General features: G+C 45.2%; 1 protein-coding gene and 1 non-coding gene across 4 annotated transcripts in view; one reads left to right on the top strand and one right to left on the bottom strand.

The window, feature by feature from the left end:
• Positions 1–13,471, top strand: part of PARP11 (poly(ADP-ribose) polymerase family member 11) — a 32,052-nt gene extending 18,581 nt beyond the window's left edge. For all 3 annotated transcript variants that reach the window (XM_065942652.1, XM_065942661.1, XM_065942670.1), the window contains 5 exons: positions 2,032–2,107; positions 5,635–5,707; positions 5,797–5,927; positions 7,111–7,262; positions 9,103–13,471. In XM_065942652.1, coding sequence (XP_065798724.1) covers positions 2,032–2,107; positions 5,635–5,707; positions 5,797–5,927; positions 7,111–7,262; positions 9,103–9,419 — 749 coding nt within the window. In that variant the 3' untranslated portion in view covers positions 9,420–13,471. The remainder of the gene's footprint in view (positions 1–2,031; positions 2,108–5,634; positions 5,708–5,796; positions 5,928–7,110; positions 7,263–9,102) is intronic.
• TRNAC-GCA (transfer RNA cysteine (anticodon GCA)) lies at positions 3,836–3,906 on the bottom strand. Its single transcript has one exon. It is a non-coding gene; the product is annotated as a tRNA-Cys (tRNA).
• Positions 13,472–16,347: the final 2,876 nt, after the last annotated feature.

A 16,347-nucleotide genomic window follows, 5' to 3' on the forward strand; every position in this document is an offset into this window, starting at 1 on the left:
AGCCATCAGGTGATTTCAGGATCCACCAGAGCAGTTACATGACAAAGTCCTAGGTATCCGGTTCTAGTTTTAAGACCAAAGTTCAGCCAAATGACCCATCTCTTGGCGTCTTTCTTAGAAAACCACTCTTCGGTGGACATTGCCTTAGCCACTTTCTGATTTCTGGCTGTCTCATGGGTTATCCCGCTAATCTGGAAATCAGCCCCGCTTGGATTTCATCCATGATGAAATTAATCCGGGACGAACATTGATCTGTGATGAAATCCAAGGGTATGCTTTTAGGGACCCCATGACAAACTTCTTGCATTCACATTGCTGTCTCCAGTTGCCAGCCTCAGCTGTTCACTGCTCAGAGGCAAACCGGACCCGGAGGGAGGGCAGCTTTCTTAACAAAAGTGCCTTTGCGCTGCAGCACAGCTCTGTCTTCCAAGTCAGGTGTTCTTTCCTGGTTCTGAGAGTAGAGTCCTTACGACAGCGAGTGCTGGCTGTCATGGGGTTAGAGGGGCTGGTGAAACCCAGGAGACTCCCTTGGAGGAATCAAGGCCCAGACATACTGAAGGGGGTTAAATTGTCCACTAAGACATCGATGCAGGCAAGTCTCCGATGACTGCTGTGCCCCAGAGTTGTTTGTTTTTAATTAAGAGTTAGCGGCATCAGATTCTCACACCTGACTAAGCCTAGCGTTTTTTTACAATAGTAGGCAAATTGGCTGCTTTCAGGGTGCCTGACACTTGTCTTAGACGGAAGGTGCTGGTGGACACTTGAGGCGGGTGCACACCTGTCAGTGTTGAAGCCACACTGAGAGACATCATGACGTGCAGACCTCAAGCTTCACGTGGAGGGCAGAGCTCATCAAAGCGTTTGGTCGGTGCTCCAACAAGCCACGTGTCTTTGAAAGAATACTCTCTAGTGAACTGTATTTGAGGGAGCATTTCTCTCGGACAGTGCAGTTTATCTAAAAAAAAAAACAAAAACAAAACGTCAGTCAAAGAACAGGAGTCACATAAACACCAGTTCCCACCCCTCTATATAATGACACTGTTTCAAAAGTGTAGGTATTAGCATTTCCCAGGTACATTGGCAAAATTAGCCCCCATCATTTTGTCACGAGCCAGCTCAGCTTCTGTTTATAAAAAAAACTGTGAGAAGTAAACTCGAAACAAGCTGGTATAAGACGAAGACATCACAGGCTTAACTCCATGTGCTGGGACGGCCTTGCCTTCTTGCCGCCTCATGGTTGTGCCAGCGTGTACAGAGCCTAGGAGTACACAGGAGGGGTGAACACACTTCTCACAGCATCAGCCCGGCCGGGCGAACCACCTCATCTTGGAGTGGAATGACCTCAGTTAGACAAGATGGTAAAATGACCAGAATTCCCTCGGTAAGACTTAGCACCCACCGCAGTGGGGATGATGAGGTGGACTTGGCAAATACTGCCACGGCTGAGAAAGAGGAAAGAAGAAAGTGATACGTCAGTCAGTTCATTAGCCTCTTATCACTAGCATCTCTCCTGTAAGTCTGTGTTGAGTCTAGCTAGGTTTTCCATTTCTTTGGCTCAGGTGTACAATTTAAAGAGAAGGCAAGAAATGCACAAATTTTTGAAACTGTGAGTTGTGCAAGTTTTATCATGGTAATGTATCCTTTTTTTTTGTTGTTGTTATTTCCAAAATTTTTGGAACAATCCAAGTAAAGATTTAGGAAGCCAGTCAGAAAATTCCATACTTTCTTTCTCTTCCTAGTACTTTTAATTTTCCAAAGTTGAGAACTCCTCTCTGTTCATGTGTTTAACTCAAGCATGGTATGAAAAGGATTAGACCCTACATACCGAGCCATGTGTGAGGCTGGCTTCCTCCTGTGTGTGCTTAGATCAAGCAGGGAAGCTGATAACCAGACGTGTGGTCAGGCATCCCTAACAACGCTGTGCTGGGCGGCTGCTCCTGAAGCCCCGTGGCCCTTGTGTGGCTGCAAAGCTTCGTGACGTTGCGTCGCCCGGCGTGTTCCCATGACTCACCTCTTTGTCTCTGTGCGCAGAAATGAAGCAGATGAACCTCATCACGGGAAAGCAGCGCTTAATAAAAAGAGCCCCCTTTTCCATCAGTGCTTTCAGGTATCAGGGGGGAATGGGGTGCAAAGAGAGTGGGCTCGCTCTCTCCTCTTCGTTGATATTTGGCAGAGGAATAAGTAGACGGAAAATGTTTTGGTGGGTTATTTAATGATCTTAATATTAATCTTTACTGAATTTCACACTTGTTGGTGCACGAGCTGTACTGTTATTTTCGACTGGCATTTCCTTTCCTGTCGTCCTTTTCATTTCCCTTAGATAGATGTATTTTTCAATTCTTTAGAGCAGTTTGCGTGGTAGTTTAAAAAATGCCTGATGGTCTCTACTATAAATCCTTAAAATAACCTACCGAGGTAAGTTCAGTTTAGCTTGGAAAGGCTCTCCTGGAGCCATCCAGTTATTTGGGTTGTAAATCCTTAGTAATTACCCACTTTATCTTCACCTCCACTGAACCCCATTGGGCAGCTCGTGTAGGTAATTTCAGATCTTCAGTGACCAAAGGGGGCCTGGGAAAACAGGAGTGCATGGGACGATGGCTTGGCTGCCTGCTGTCCATATCCTGAAAAGCTATAAATGCCTTGTTGTTTAGTCACCAAGTCATGTCCAACTCTGCGACCCCGTGGGTTGTAGCCCCACCAGGCTCTTCTGTCCATGGGGATTCTCCAGGCAAGAATACTGCAGTGGGTTGCCATTTCCTCCTTCAGGGGATCTTCCTGACCCAGGGATCGAACCCACATCTCCTGCATTGGCAGGCAGATTCTTTACCACTGAGCCACCAGGGAAGCCTTGCTATAAATGCCACAAGAGAAACAAGAGAATTAATAGGTGTTATTCACATGAATGAAGTTGAAGGGAAAAACTTTAAGGCATATTTCCTATTATTGGGAATGATTCCTCAATTGAGTATTGAGATTCCTATTGTTCAAAGAATTTAAAATGAAACAAACAAACAATGCTATTTAATAGAATGTGAATTGTAGGAGATGCCCATTTGCTTCTTCCAAGGAGATGTTTTGAAAGGATTAAAGAAAAAAGTTTTTGAAGTTTCTATCAGTTTGCTTCTTGGGACTTTTGGCATATATTTTAGGATCATGATTTATAAGTTATGTAAGTACTTGTATAATGAATGCTCTAGGAAGGGAGAGAACTTTACTTCCTTACCAGCTACATCATATCCTCATTCTTAAGTACAAGGAATTTAAGAAAGGAATTGCTTATCTTCAAAGAGTATATAATCTGAGAGAATGAGACATAATAATGCAAAATGTTATAGTAATTGTATGTCACTATATCTGGTGTACTTTTGTCGGGAGAGGCATGTAATGCAAGGCACTTTGTTCTCTCACAGACCATTGAAGCCATAGCACAAAGACAGGAGAAGGAGAGAAATAACCAGAATAGAGTCCAAGACTCAGGATAATAAAAGGAAGAATGGTTAGGCAGGATACAGAAGAGCAATGAAAACAAGGAGGTGTTGATTCAGAAATGCTTGTTTATTTATTGCAGGAATACATCGAGCGCTTATGACATGCAAAGTGAATAGCACATTCCTGTTGGCAAGGAATTTGCAATTAACCAAAGTTGTAAATATTCAACAAATAAGCAAACAAAAACATTTTGCATAGCTGAAAGATACTTCTGCTGTCGCTTAGTCGCCAAGTTGTGCCTTACCCTTTGCAGTCCCATGGACTGTGGCCCACCAGGCTCCTCTGTCCGTGGGATTCTCCAGGCAAGAATACTGCAGTGGGTTGCCATTTCCTTCTCCAAGGGATCTTCCCAACCCAGGAATCGAACCCAGGCCTCCTGCATTGCAGGCAGATACTTTACCACTGAGCCACCTAGGAAGCCAAAAAGATACTTCAGGCAAAGTGGAAAAAACAAACAAAAAACAAAGAAAACCTGGGAAAGGTATTGTTACATGGTATCACAGTCTCTGTAGTATATGAAGTACTTTGAAGAATCTCTAAGTAGAAAACCAATAGCCCCTTAGAAGAATGAAAGGAATTTGTGCAGTTCATGCAGCCTCACTTATAAAAAAGAGAAATACAAATTATACCAGGCTATTTCTTACTATCAGATTGACAGAAATTCCAGAGTCTGATAACACGCCTCTTCGGAGAGTTTGTGGACAAGTAGGCATTCTATATATTTCTGCTTGGAATGTCAATGACTGTAGCCTTCGAGGAGGGCCTCTGGGAAGTTTCTGTTAAAGTCAGCAATAAATATATTCTTTGACCCAGAAATGCCATTCCAAAAATGTTATCTTAAAATATGACAAGTGGCCATGTACAATGACAAGTGGATGGACTTGTTCTCTGTAGCATCCTTAATGGCAGCAAAGAGTTGGAAAAAAGCTAAATGTCCCCTATAGGGAACTTGTGATCAATAGGAGGGGGTGTGTCCATGCACTGGGGTACCCCGCATCAGTCCAGTAGAATACACACCTTCAGCCTCCAGTGTCCAGAGTGTCTGCCCTGTGCCAGGCTGTGTGCTAGGGAGTTCTCTCCCTGATACAGAAGGGTCTCTGAGAACATAGTGAAAAAAATAGAGCAGCTGCAAAAGACACAGGAATATGCTACCATTCCTGTGTGCAAAACAAACAAAAAAACCCCATAGGTTTGTGTTAACCTAAAGTTCTAGAATACCCAAGAGACTAAAAGCAGTGATTATACTTGGTGTGGAGGCAAGAGGTGAGAACTAGACCAAGGACTGGAGACGAAGGGAAACCATCCACCGTTCACTCTCGTTTACCTTTGTTCAGTTGCTGAGTCGTGTCCGACTCTTTGTGACACCATGGACTGCAGCACGCCAGGCTTTCCTGTCCTTCACTATCTCCCTGAGCTTGCTCAAAGTCTTGTCCTCATCTTTAAATCATGATTGTGTGATGTCCCCAAAGGTAAAATTAGTTAAAAAAATTAAAAAATAAGTTAAAGATAGGCTAGAAGTTGATACATTTCTCCCACAACCTCCAGTCACCAGACAGGATTCTTGTATCAGTTATAGACTTCTGCCGTCAAGCTTCCAAAGGTCATTGTCTTTTTCTGTGTTCACATCCAGTGGCTTAAACATGGTAGATGACTTTACCGGCTTCTGCTTAGGGTGAATTAATTAGGACCGTGCAGGGGCCTAGTAGACAATAAAGAGAGAAGGGTTTAGATTTGAGTTAATAATAGATCTTAGAGGACATTGAACATGTAGTTGAGGGTTCTGGATGGTATTTAACAGACACCATAAATCCGATAAAGGAGTTTTATTTTAATCAAGAAGTTGATTTTCTTCTTGGAAATTACTTTTCTTCACCTAAAGTCTTCCTACATTTAAGAGAAACTCTGGCAAATTCAGGAAAACAAGATCGAAATAAGATCGTTTTTGAAGTTTCCCATCAGATTTCTCAACGCGGCCCCTAAAAAAGTTGCACACAAGCCAATATTCAGTAAATGTTTTAAAATAAACCAAGGACGACACTTCATTGCTTTTGTCACATGATAATTCAGCTTGGGAGAAAGTGTCTGAGTCATTGACAGTGATTATAATCGGCTTCTGAAATGTCGTTTTGTCTTTTCTGCCCCAAGTTACATCTGTGAGAACGAGGCCATCCCCATGCCGCTGCACTGGGAGAACGTGAACACCGAGCTGCCCTACCAGGTAAGGGCAGCGCCAGCGCCCGCCCGGCCGCCCGCCCGCGGGGAGGTGGGCCAGGACCCCGGTAACACGGCGCCACCTTCTCTTTGCAGCTTATCCCTCTGCACCCTCAGACGCACGAATACAATGAAGTCGCTAGTCTCTTTGGGAAAACGATGGACCGCAACAGAATCCAAAGGATTCAGAGAATTCAAAACCTAGACTTGTGGGAATTCTTCTGCAGGTGAGACCTCGGCCCCTGAGACTTCCCGCAGCCTCAGAGACGGCGAGGCGCAAATGCTCGCTGGTGCTCGCTGCCTCTTCCTCACCCCTGGGAGAGCTGCTCTGGAAGCCCCGGCTTCCTGTACAGCGGGGGTCCCCAACCTCTTCAGTCTAATGCCTGACCCCCTGAGGTGGAGCTGATACAGTAATAATGGAAATAAGGTGCACAATACATGTCCTTCCCTCGAGTCATCCCGAAACCATCCCCGCATCCCTGGTACGTGAAAGGATTGCCTTCCACAAAACCGGTCCCTGGTGCCTAAAAGGTTGGGGACAGCCGTTCTCATCCACAGTTTGATATTTTTTATTACCTTCATTTGTATACTTCTACAATGCACATTATTACTTTGAGTTGTAGGTCTCTTTTTGCATCATTCTTTTTTACAGACAGCATTATTTTTCAAGAGTTATTTGTGTTAATACATGTAGACCTATTTCATTATTTTAATTTTCATATATAAATATATAATTATTTGTTCAATTTTTTCTCTTGAGAGGATTTTAGGCCATTTTCATCATGTTTGTTTTTTTGCTTTTACAACAAGTCCTACATGGAATATCTTTTTATGTTTTGGAAGAGGTTTGTCCACTGGGAAGAGGGTTGAACTGGGTGGTTTTATGTCCCTTCCAGCCTGAAGATTCAAAATTCAATGCAGTTCAACCAACATGTCCCACTCTGGGGATAAAATGATTAAGGCATAGTCCTTGCTCAAGGAATTTCACTACTTAAAGACTCTGAGAACTCTGTTATTTATTTTCTGTAGTGTCATTTTTATGTATCAGTAAAGCTTGACTGGTTTAAGCAGTCATTTTACTGTGATGGGACATCATCTGGGAGATCTATAGTTTTTTTTTTTTTAATTTCCAAAATTAAAATATTCAATTGAAGTATAGTTGATTTATATTGTAGTTTTGGGTATAATTTTTACCCTTGTCTGTTAATTAGTAATTTTTGATGAACCAATTTAGATGTCCCAAGAGCATCTGAGATTATCTTTTTTCGAGAGCTATTGTATGTCCACTTATGGTAGACGTTAAATTACTGTTTTCTGTTTCGCCCTTTCTGTCACGCTTCACTCCTTGAGGAATCAATGATGCCGCTTACAGTAATTTCTGTGTTCTGTGTCTGTGCGTTGTGTTTTTAGGAAAAAGGCTCAGCTCAAGAAAAAGAGAGGCGTGCCTCAGATTAATGAACAAATGCTGTTCCATGGCACCAGCAGTGAGTTTGTGGAGGCGATTTGCATTCACAACTTTGACTGGAGAATCAACGGCATCCACGGTGCTCTCTTTGGAAAAGGTAATCATCCAAACCTAGTTTGAGTGCTAGGAGATAGTCTGCTCTTTGAGAGAGGATTGATGATGATTCAGGGGCTCGAGAGGCATTAAGTTAAATGTTAGAGGCAAAAGTTAAATGCTAGGCTCCTGGCACACCCTCAAGAGTTTCCGAGCCACCAGAAAGCCACTTCCTGCTTGTGCAAGATGGAAGGAAGACTTTTCACATCTCTCCGAGGTCAGATAACCACCCCCCACCGCCGCCCCCAAGGCCCAGCCGTTTGGATGGGGCATCATGTTTAGATTTGCTCATTTTTGCATTATGTCATTTAGTTTCCACATATAAGTCCTTTCCTTGGATAAACCTGTATATCAAACTGTTTTATGTCAAGTACACAGAGCACTAAAAAATAAATCAGTTAATGTGTACATGGTACATAGGTCTATTTTTTGTTTGTTTTTTTAGAGAATGATAGGTTGGAATGTTGATGAGCATTAAGGAATAATGGGGGAAATCCTCCCCTTTTTTCTAATGTTGTGGAAGTCTGAGTTCTTTAGTCTTTGCTCACTAGACAAGCATGTTAAGGAAAGAGGGGAGGGGAAAAGGTAAGAGGTGGACTTTAACTTGGGCTTCCCCAGTGACTCAGTGGTAAAGAATCCACCTGCATTTCAGGAGACATAGGCTTGATCCCTGGTCAGAAAGATCCCCTGGAGGAGCGCATGGCTACCCACTCTAGTATTCTTGGCTGAAGAATCCCATGGACAGAGGAGCCTGGCAGGCTATAGTCCACTAGGTTGCAAAGAGTCGGATATGACTGAAGCGACTTAGCATGTATGCAGACATTGCTTGGTCCTTATTTTGTACCTTCCCTCCAGCAAGAGAGGCCTTTCCCTGAAAAGGCCATCCCCTTTATTTAACTGTGTAAGAGGATCAGAAAGGTGTTACATAAATCCCACTGGATTTGGGTAATATGGGACTTTGTAATTCATTTCTAAAGTTTTGGGTAAATATTCCCTTACTGAGGGCAGCCTCCTAGACCTACCAGTTTGGAAGAGTCAGACGCTTCACAGAGATTCCTGTTTAGCCAGTGGACCCATGAGCTTGTCCTTCTGGAACGTTTGGGTGTGAGCTGCATCGCATTCTATCCAGAAATCTTTTCCTGGATGTGGGGTTCTATCATCTCCAAAAATATTACTGAACTGTCACCTCGTAAAATAGAAACGTGGTTTCTTGGGGTTTGAAATCATTTGTGCAGACCCGTGGGTTCACTGTGCTCCCCAGTGATGGGTGCTTAGATGGGTGGGTAGCAGGTGGGGAAAGGGTAGAAGGAAACAGAAGAGGGAGGGAGGTCCCAGCATTTATGAGGCAGGTTGTGCCACTTGTAATCACAGAAGCCACTTGTGTCTGTCTTATATATTGGATTTCTTTATAAGATTTTTTTTTTTTTTTTGGCCACACCACATAGCATGTGGGATATTAGTTCCCCAACCAGGGATCCAACCCAGGCCCCCTGCCTTGGATGCTTGGACTCTTAACCACTGGACTGCCAGGGAAGTCCCTGTAATATTCTTTTTGAATACCACTACGCAAGTCTAGTAGCTGCATTTTGGTGGGGATGGGGATGGTGTTGGTGGTGGGGACTGGTCTGTACTAACACACATACCCCAGTGGCCGCCTGCATCGCAGCTGTCCACAACAGACAGATTTCTGTTCTTTTCTTTAACACCTACAGTTGAGGGAATTCCACATCTATTTTGGCTATATGATTCTATGTGTCTATCCCCCTAGCCATCACAGTATTTTCGCTTGTGTTTCATACATTCCTAGGAGTAACCTTGGCTCTCCGGGGCCCTTTTTGTCTAAGGAACCTATTTTGCTCGAGATGCTGCTTACTCCAGCCGCTTCTGCAAAGATGACGTAAAGCACGGCAACACATTCCAGATCCACGGGGTCAGCCTGCAACAGCGGCATCTGTTCCGAGCACACAAATCCATGTTTCTCGCCCGAGTGCTGATTGGAGACTACATAAACGGAGACTCCAAATACATTCGCCCTCCCTCCAAAGACGGCAGCTATGTAAACTTGTATGACAGCTGCGTGGATGACACCTGGAATCCCAGGGTCTTTGTGGTGTTCGACGCCAACCAGATCTACCCCGAGTACCTGATAGACTTTTACTGATTTCACATCTAAGTCTCTGCGGTTGAGGGAGCTATATTCTTTTTCGCAGGGAGGTCTGCTCACTGATCATCTAGCCACTCAGTGTTAGTGCTCTGGTCCTTTCGAAGCAGAAAGAGGCCTCTCTATAAAAAGACACACTGACTCTATGGTTGGTTTGTTGTCCTGTTTCCGTTTGTCACTGATGTTCTGTTAAAGCGCAATATCACTGCTATTTAAGGGCGGCGCTCAAAATGGAATCGTCTGAGTCACTCCATCTTTAAAGTTTACATGTGTGTCTTCAGGGTGAAGGTTTTCAGTTCAAGTAGACTTATTCCTATATATGATCAAAAAATAAAAATGTAGACATAAAAGTGTCCGTTCAGAGGAACTGAGCCTTTGTAAACAAATTCTGAAATGATCATCCACTGATCTATGTGTTACTTTGTTAGTCTTTGGGAGGGTGGGAGGCAGTTTAAAACCTTGAAGCAGCCTGAGTAACTTGAGAGAAATCAGACCCAAAAGAATCATTGGCAGTGCTGCCAAGCAGGCCAGAAGGAGAGGATCAAGTCAAGATACCCTCTCCTGATGCCTTTGGGAGAGGCAAAGAGTCTCCGCAGGCTATGACTGGCCTTGCTCACCTCTTCTGCCTTCTGCAGCCCAACTGACTGCAGTCAGCAGGCACCTCATCCCCCAGAGCTCCCCAATTATTGTACCCAGACTCACTGCACAAAGTATTTATTGCATCTTCAAAAGGAAATTTTACTTTTTACAACACATGTTCTTGTTGTTCAGTCGCTCAGTCATGTCCAACTCTTTGCGACCCCATGAACTGCAGGACGCCAGGCTTCCCTGTCCTTCACTGTCTCCCAGAATTTGCTCAAACTCATGTCCATTGAGTCAGTGATGCCATCCAGCCATCTCATCCTCTGTTTCCCCCTTCTGCCCTCAATCTCTCTCAGCATCAGGGTCTTTTCCAATGAATGGGCTCTTCACATCAGGTGTTCAAAGTATTGGAGCTTCAGCATCAGTCCTTCCAATGAATATGCAGGGTTGATTTCCTTTAGGATTGATTGGCTTGATCTCCTTGCTGTCCAAGGGACCCTCAAGAGTCTTCTCTAGCACCAAGCACATACTTTCCCTTTGTTTCGGGGCCTTACAGTGATTGCTTCTAAGAGATTTTTAATCCGATCCTCCCCCCACCAAATGCACAGCTATTCAGCTATGATATATAAAACCCACACTTCTAAATTCCCCAGTTTGAATCATTGCAGAAAGCCTGGGATGCTTGCAACAAATCTGATTTGTTCTTTTGAGTAGCAGTAGACAGTCTGCTCATTGTCTTGAAAAATTAGGTACAATTCATAATCATGCTCAGTGAAGTTTGTTTACCTGCTCCATCTGCCTGGCTGTTCTATTTTAAGGAGGAATAAGTGACGTTGGAAGAACTTCCTGCCCCTAAGGCTATTCTAGCAGAGACAGGACAGCAACTTGGCAGAGATGTTACATAGGTTCAGGTGTTGGGTGTAGGATTTGGTCATATGATTGTTAAAAGAGTTTTTCCAGCCTTGATTTTCTGTGGTTATACCTGCGGGGTGGGGGGGTTGAGGGTGGGGAAGAACACTGGTATCCTTTTTTTCTTTTTTTTTTTTTTTAGAGTTTTGTCAACTCCTAGATTGATTGATTTATTTTCTGTCTGTACTTCGAGGGCATGTGGAATCTTAGTTCTTGGACTAGGGATTGAAGCCACACACCCCTGCCTTAGAAGAGCAGAGTCTTGCCACCACACCACCAGAGAAATCCCCAGAATACTGGTATCTTTCCTGGAAAACCTTTTTCAAACTCACTTTGGTACTAAATTCTATCTCCATTGCTGCTGCTGCTGCTGCTAAGTCGCCTCAGTTGTGTCCGACTCTGTGTGACCCCATAGACAGAAGCCCACCAGGCTCCTTTGTCCCTGGGATTCTCCAGGCAAGAACACTGGAGTGGGTTGCCAGTTCCTTCTCCAATGCATGAAAGTGAAAAGTGAAAGGGAAGTCGCTCAGTCGTGTCCGACTCTTAGCAACCCCATGGACTGCAGCCTACCAGGCTCCACCGTTCATGGGATTTTCCAGGCAAGAACACTGGAGTGGGTTGCCATTGCCTTCTCCGTCCATCTCCATTACCTTCACCCAATTTGGGCTGAAAGGTAGTGAAGGTAATTTAACTTCTTAAGAAAAATCCAGTAAAAGTTCACAACTGGGACACTCAGCTCTGTCACTTGAACTGCAAAGACGTCATACAAATAAGGTATAGGGAGCAGGTTAGGTGAGGTGGTTCTTCAGCTGCCACCTCCCCCAGGCTCGCTGCAGCCCTGAGGGCATGTGACTGTACAGAGTCAGTCACGCATACCGACACCTGGTACACAGGAAGCTGTACGTCCAGTGCATTGAAGCCAAGTGACAGCAAAGAGTTCCTGACTCTGATGTGCAGACGAACAGCCGGTTTTGGCAAGTGCTGTTAGTGTTTTTAGAAAGGACACATTTTATAAACATGTGGAAGTCACTATGGAAATACAGGAGAGAAAGTCAGCAGGCTGCTACATTGTGGGAGGTGGCTCACCACTGCTCCAAACTCGCCCACAAAAACAACCTCAGAGACAGAAGGAAGGCAGATGCTGAAAGTCTTTTTTTTCTACCTGTTTGTTACTTACATACAAACTGATGTTCAGACAGTTCCCAATTCAACACGGCTGTCTTTTCCAGTTTAATTCGATGGCTTCCCCAATGCTTGAATGGAATAACTGGCAGATTTTATCTCAGTTGGTAAAGAATCTGCCTGCCATGCAGGAGACCCGGGTTAGATGTCTGGGTCAGGAAGATCTTCGGGAGAAGGGATAGGCTACCCACTTCAGTATTCTTGGGCTTCCCTTGTGGCTCAGCTAGTAAAGAGTGTGCCTGCAATGCAGGAGACCTGGGTTTGATCCCTGGGTTGGGAAGACCACCCTGGAGAAGGGAAAGGCTACCCACTCCAGTATTCTGGCCTGGAGAATTCCATGAACTGTATAGTCCATGGGATTGCAAAGAGTAGGACATGACTGAGCAACTTTCACTTTCACTTTCATTGGCAGGCTACTCAAGAGACATGGTTTCGATCCCTGGGTTTTGGAAAGATCCCCTGGAGAAGGAAATGGCAACCCTCTCCAGTATTCTTGCCTGGAAAATCCCATGGACAAAGGAGTCTGGTGGTCTATAGTCCATGGGGGTCACAGAAAGACAGGACTGATTACATGCGTGCATGCGTGCACATACACACAGACACACACAGACACACACACACACAACTTCTGGACATTAGCCAGTCTGACCTCCAGGAGACTAAGGCTGAGGTTGAAACTTGCAAGGCAACCCCCCAAGTGAACTCTGAACTTCACTAGCTAGCTCCTCTGTGGAGGCAGAGTGCCGTGAAATAGACATTGTAAGAGAGAACCGTGCTGTTATTCTTGTCTGAGGTCGTACTCCAAATCCTCTTTCATAAGAAAGACCCGATTTTGATGAACTTCTTAAACGTGATCGTGTCGAGTTCATTGATGTTAGCATCCTCTTTGTTGTGATCAGCAGACTGATTTGAGAATTGTATCATCACTGTGTAATAAGACCAGACACCACTGTTTGCCATCTTTTCCTCTTGTCATCGTGTGTGTGGGGGGTTGGGGGAGAGGGAATCCATTCCAGATTCATGAATAAATGATTTTTAAAATTCTGCCCTGAATAAACTGCAGCTGATAGTAACTTTTCTTTTATCACTTTGGTAATATCAGCCTCAGGGTTAAAAAAAAATGTCTTTATAAGAAATAATCTCCTAAATCTTGTGGTGACAAAGAAGAAGGTTTTGTATCACTGTCGCTTTCATTTCTAGACTGTTCCTGTGAGGATGGTCAAGACCTGGGAGCCGCTCTGCACTCACAAATAACACTCTTTCTACATGGAATAGTCAACGCTCCCTGTAGCGGGTCATGGAGGGCTGCATATGTTATATATTTCTTTCTGCGATGTCTGTGTCTCATTTCCACCTTGCATTATTTAAACCTCAGTTCTCAGCTCAGAGTTAATGGACTCTTGAGGTGTTTGTTTCCTGTAACTCTTAACGTAACCCACTAGCAGGTGTGGGAAATCTCTTGTTCTCGGTTTGAATCATCACAAGCCACAGCTAAACACATAACCTGTGGTGGAAAACATTTACTCCATGCAACTGAAAATTCCAAAGTAGACCAGGGCCTGGCGCCCTCACTCTCGGCGGCTCCTGGCCCAGAGGAGAACCTAGGAGGCTGTCTGCCCTCACCCGAAGAGCGAGCTTCCTGAGTCCACCAGCCTCCAGCCCCTCCCCGGGTAGGTCTTTTTGAAGTGAGTTAGACACTTCACTTAATCTGTTGGCTTCTGTTGGCCGAAAAGGGAGGTGTTAAAAGATCCCTTAATTGTAGAGTGGTAGAAAGGCAAAACAGAATGACTAAGACTACCTACCCACGGAAACAAGTCAGGTTTTCCGTTTGCTGAAGCTAGGTCCCAGTCTGTTTAAATTGGACTTTTATTGGGACTCATTATGATGAAAATTCTGCTGAGCTTTAATGGATGATGTAGAAAGGTGCTATCTTTACAGAAATGTGTCTAAGCTTATCCAGGTATTTGATGTCACCTCCCAGGTTGCCCCAAGTGGATCAGCAGGAGACACAAGAGACCTGGGTTTGATCCCTGAGTTTGGAAGATCCCCTGGAAGAGAGCATGGCAACCCACTCCAGTATTCTTATCTGGAGAATCCCATGGACAGAGGAGCCTGGTGGGCTGCAGTCCATGGAGTCGCAAAGAGTCAGACACGACTGATGGACGACACGTGCGCAAACACACACACACACACACACACACACACACACACACAGGTTGCCAAGAACAGTGCTAAAAACCATCTTATAGTGAGTGTTTCTAGGCACCCTTCCATCCCAGACTGCCCTCTGGCCCCCGGGGGAAGGATGTTTTATTTATTTTTCAAGAAACATTGTATTTTGCATAAAATAGTCCATTTCTAGATGAGAGTATACATCCATGTACTTGTAAAGTGAAAAAGGGAAGGTAATGAAAAGATAGCAAGGAAAAGAAAAATAGAAGCCTTGTCAAAAATTATTTTTAATCAGAAGCTTCAGCAACGTGACTTTGCTTCATTTTACCCCTTTGCCCTAAATGCAGGGAAAGGTTTGCTGAAAGAAGCCATCCTGCTTCACTTCCCGCGGATCACTGGATCATAATACTTGGGCACTGCTGATGGAAAAGAGGAACATTTCAAAGAAATACGAGGTACATGGCTGTCAGGGGCTGCCTGGTCATCGAGAATGATGTCCATGGGAGAGGTGAGTCCCATGGGGAAGATGTTCACAGCTCATCACCAACCCCCACTATTCCTCAGCGGGTATCATTCCCAGACTAGGCTGGGAGCTGGCTGGGGAGTTGGTTTGGTCTGTCCCGCCTCTCCCGCTACCCCTGCTGTGCTGTGTTCCACCCATCCCAGGTGGGAAGGCGTCTTCTTCCTAACACCTGAGGGCTCCTTCCTGAAAGTGACTCAGCTTGGCCTCCTGCTGCAAGATTTTGTAAAGCGTTTTCTCAGCTCTAATTGCCTGGCTTTCGTTCCTCAGCCCTGCAGGCTAAGAGCTTGGCTTTTATTTGAACCTTCTCCCTGTGTGGCTGTGGATCTAAGAAATTAGCACTGGTCTTATTTATTTTTAATGGCTTCTCGTGAGAAGGGAACATGCTGGGATATGCCAACGACGCTCGTGTTGTCTGCAGCTTTTTCCGCTGTGCTTTGCCCTCCACCGAGAGGCTACACAGCAAGCTGATCCCGGCTCCCACCCCGCTGTTCAAGCCAGCTCAGGAGAGTCGCAACCCAGAGCTGAATTCAGCTCATCTCTGCAGTATTAACCATGAACCCAGACGGTGTTTCTTGTGTTTTCCTGTTCCTTTTTTAAGAAATATCTTGTCCTGAAGGGCTCATGACACTTGAGTGTCTCTGCAGGTCCCATACAGAATTAATAGACATTCTCAGTCCGTATTTGATGAACATTCTTAGAGAAGTCATGGAGAATCAATGTCCGGCCCAGTTCCTCCTCTTTATTCGTTTAAGAAAAAGACCACCTTGGCAACATTGATCTGAGTCTTATTTCTAACTTCGCTGGCTCCGGGTGACCTTAAATAACTCACCAGAGGGGGACAGTCACTTCTTAGAAGGTAAAGTTTGTTGGGGACTGACCGGGCTCTTGGTAGAAGAACAACCTGTGGCTGATTTCTCTAGGAACACCTGACTTGACTGAGGGCCAAGAGGCAAGGGTTTGGGATGGGAAGGGAAAGGTATTGACTTACTTCTCCCTGAATCTCCCGCCCCTCAGTCCGTCCCCCTCGAGTTCACGTCTCTGAGTTCCAGGGAGTTGCCAGGCAGCAACCCAGTCCAGCAAAGCCCCAGCCCTGTGGGACTCGTGGTCCAGCAGGAGGACGTCCTGAACTGTCACAGGCTTTAGTAAAGGGGGCGTTAAGGCTGCTTGGCAGCCTGTGACCAAGGATGTAGCCAATCCCAGGGGATCAGAGGAGGCTTCCCTGAGAAGTGACGTCTGGACACACAGATCAGAAAGAGGGGCATGTGCTAGTTAGGGGGACTCTGGGCCTGGCCACACCCCGCTATGCCTCCAGGTTCCAGGAGATGAGGGCCAGGTGTGGGTGTGGGCCAACGGAACATTCTTTGTCCTTCGAGTGAAGATGGCAGGATCCAAGCCACTTCAAGAAACAGAATCTGTCACCCCAGTGCCTGCATCTGGCTCGGAGGTCTGGCCTCCAGGGGGCCAGGTCAGTGCGGGGGGTGGGGGTGGGGAAGGGGGTTGCGTGGTGACCGGGACATCAGCGGACGTTTCGGAGATTTTTGTTCGACTTGGAATCCAGTT

Source organism: Muntiacus reevesi, chromosome 1 (genome assembly GCF_963930625.1).
Source record: "Muntiacus reevesi chromosome 1, mMunRee1.1, whole genome shotgun sequence".
NCBI classification, from domain to species: domain Eukaryota; kingdom Metazoa; phylum Chordata; class Mammalia; order Artiodactyla; family Cervidae; genus Muntiacus; species Muntiacus reevesi.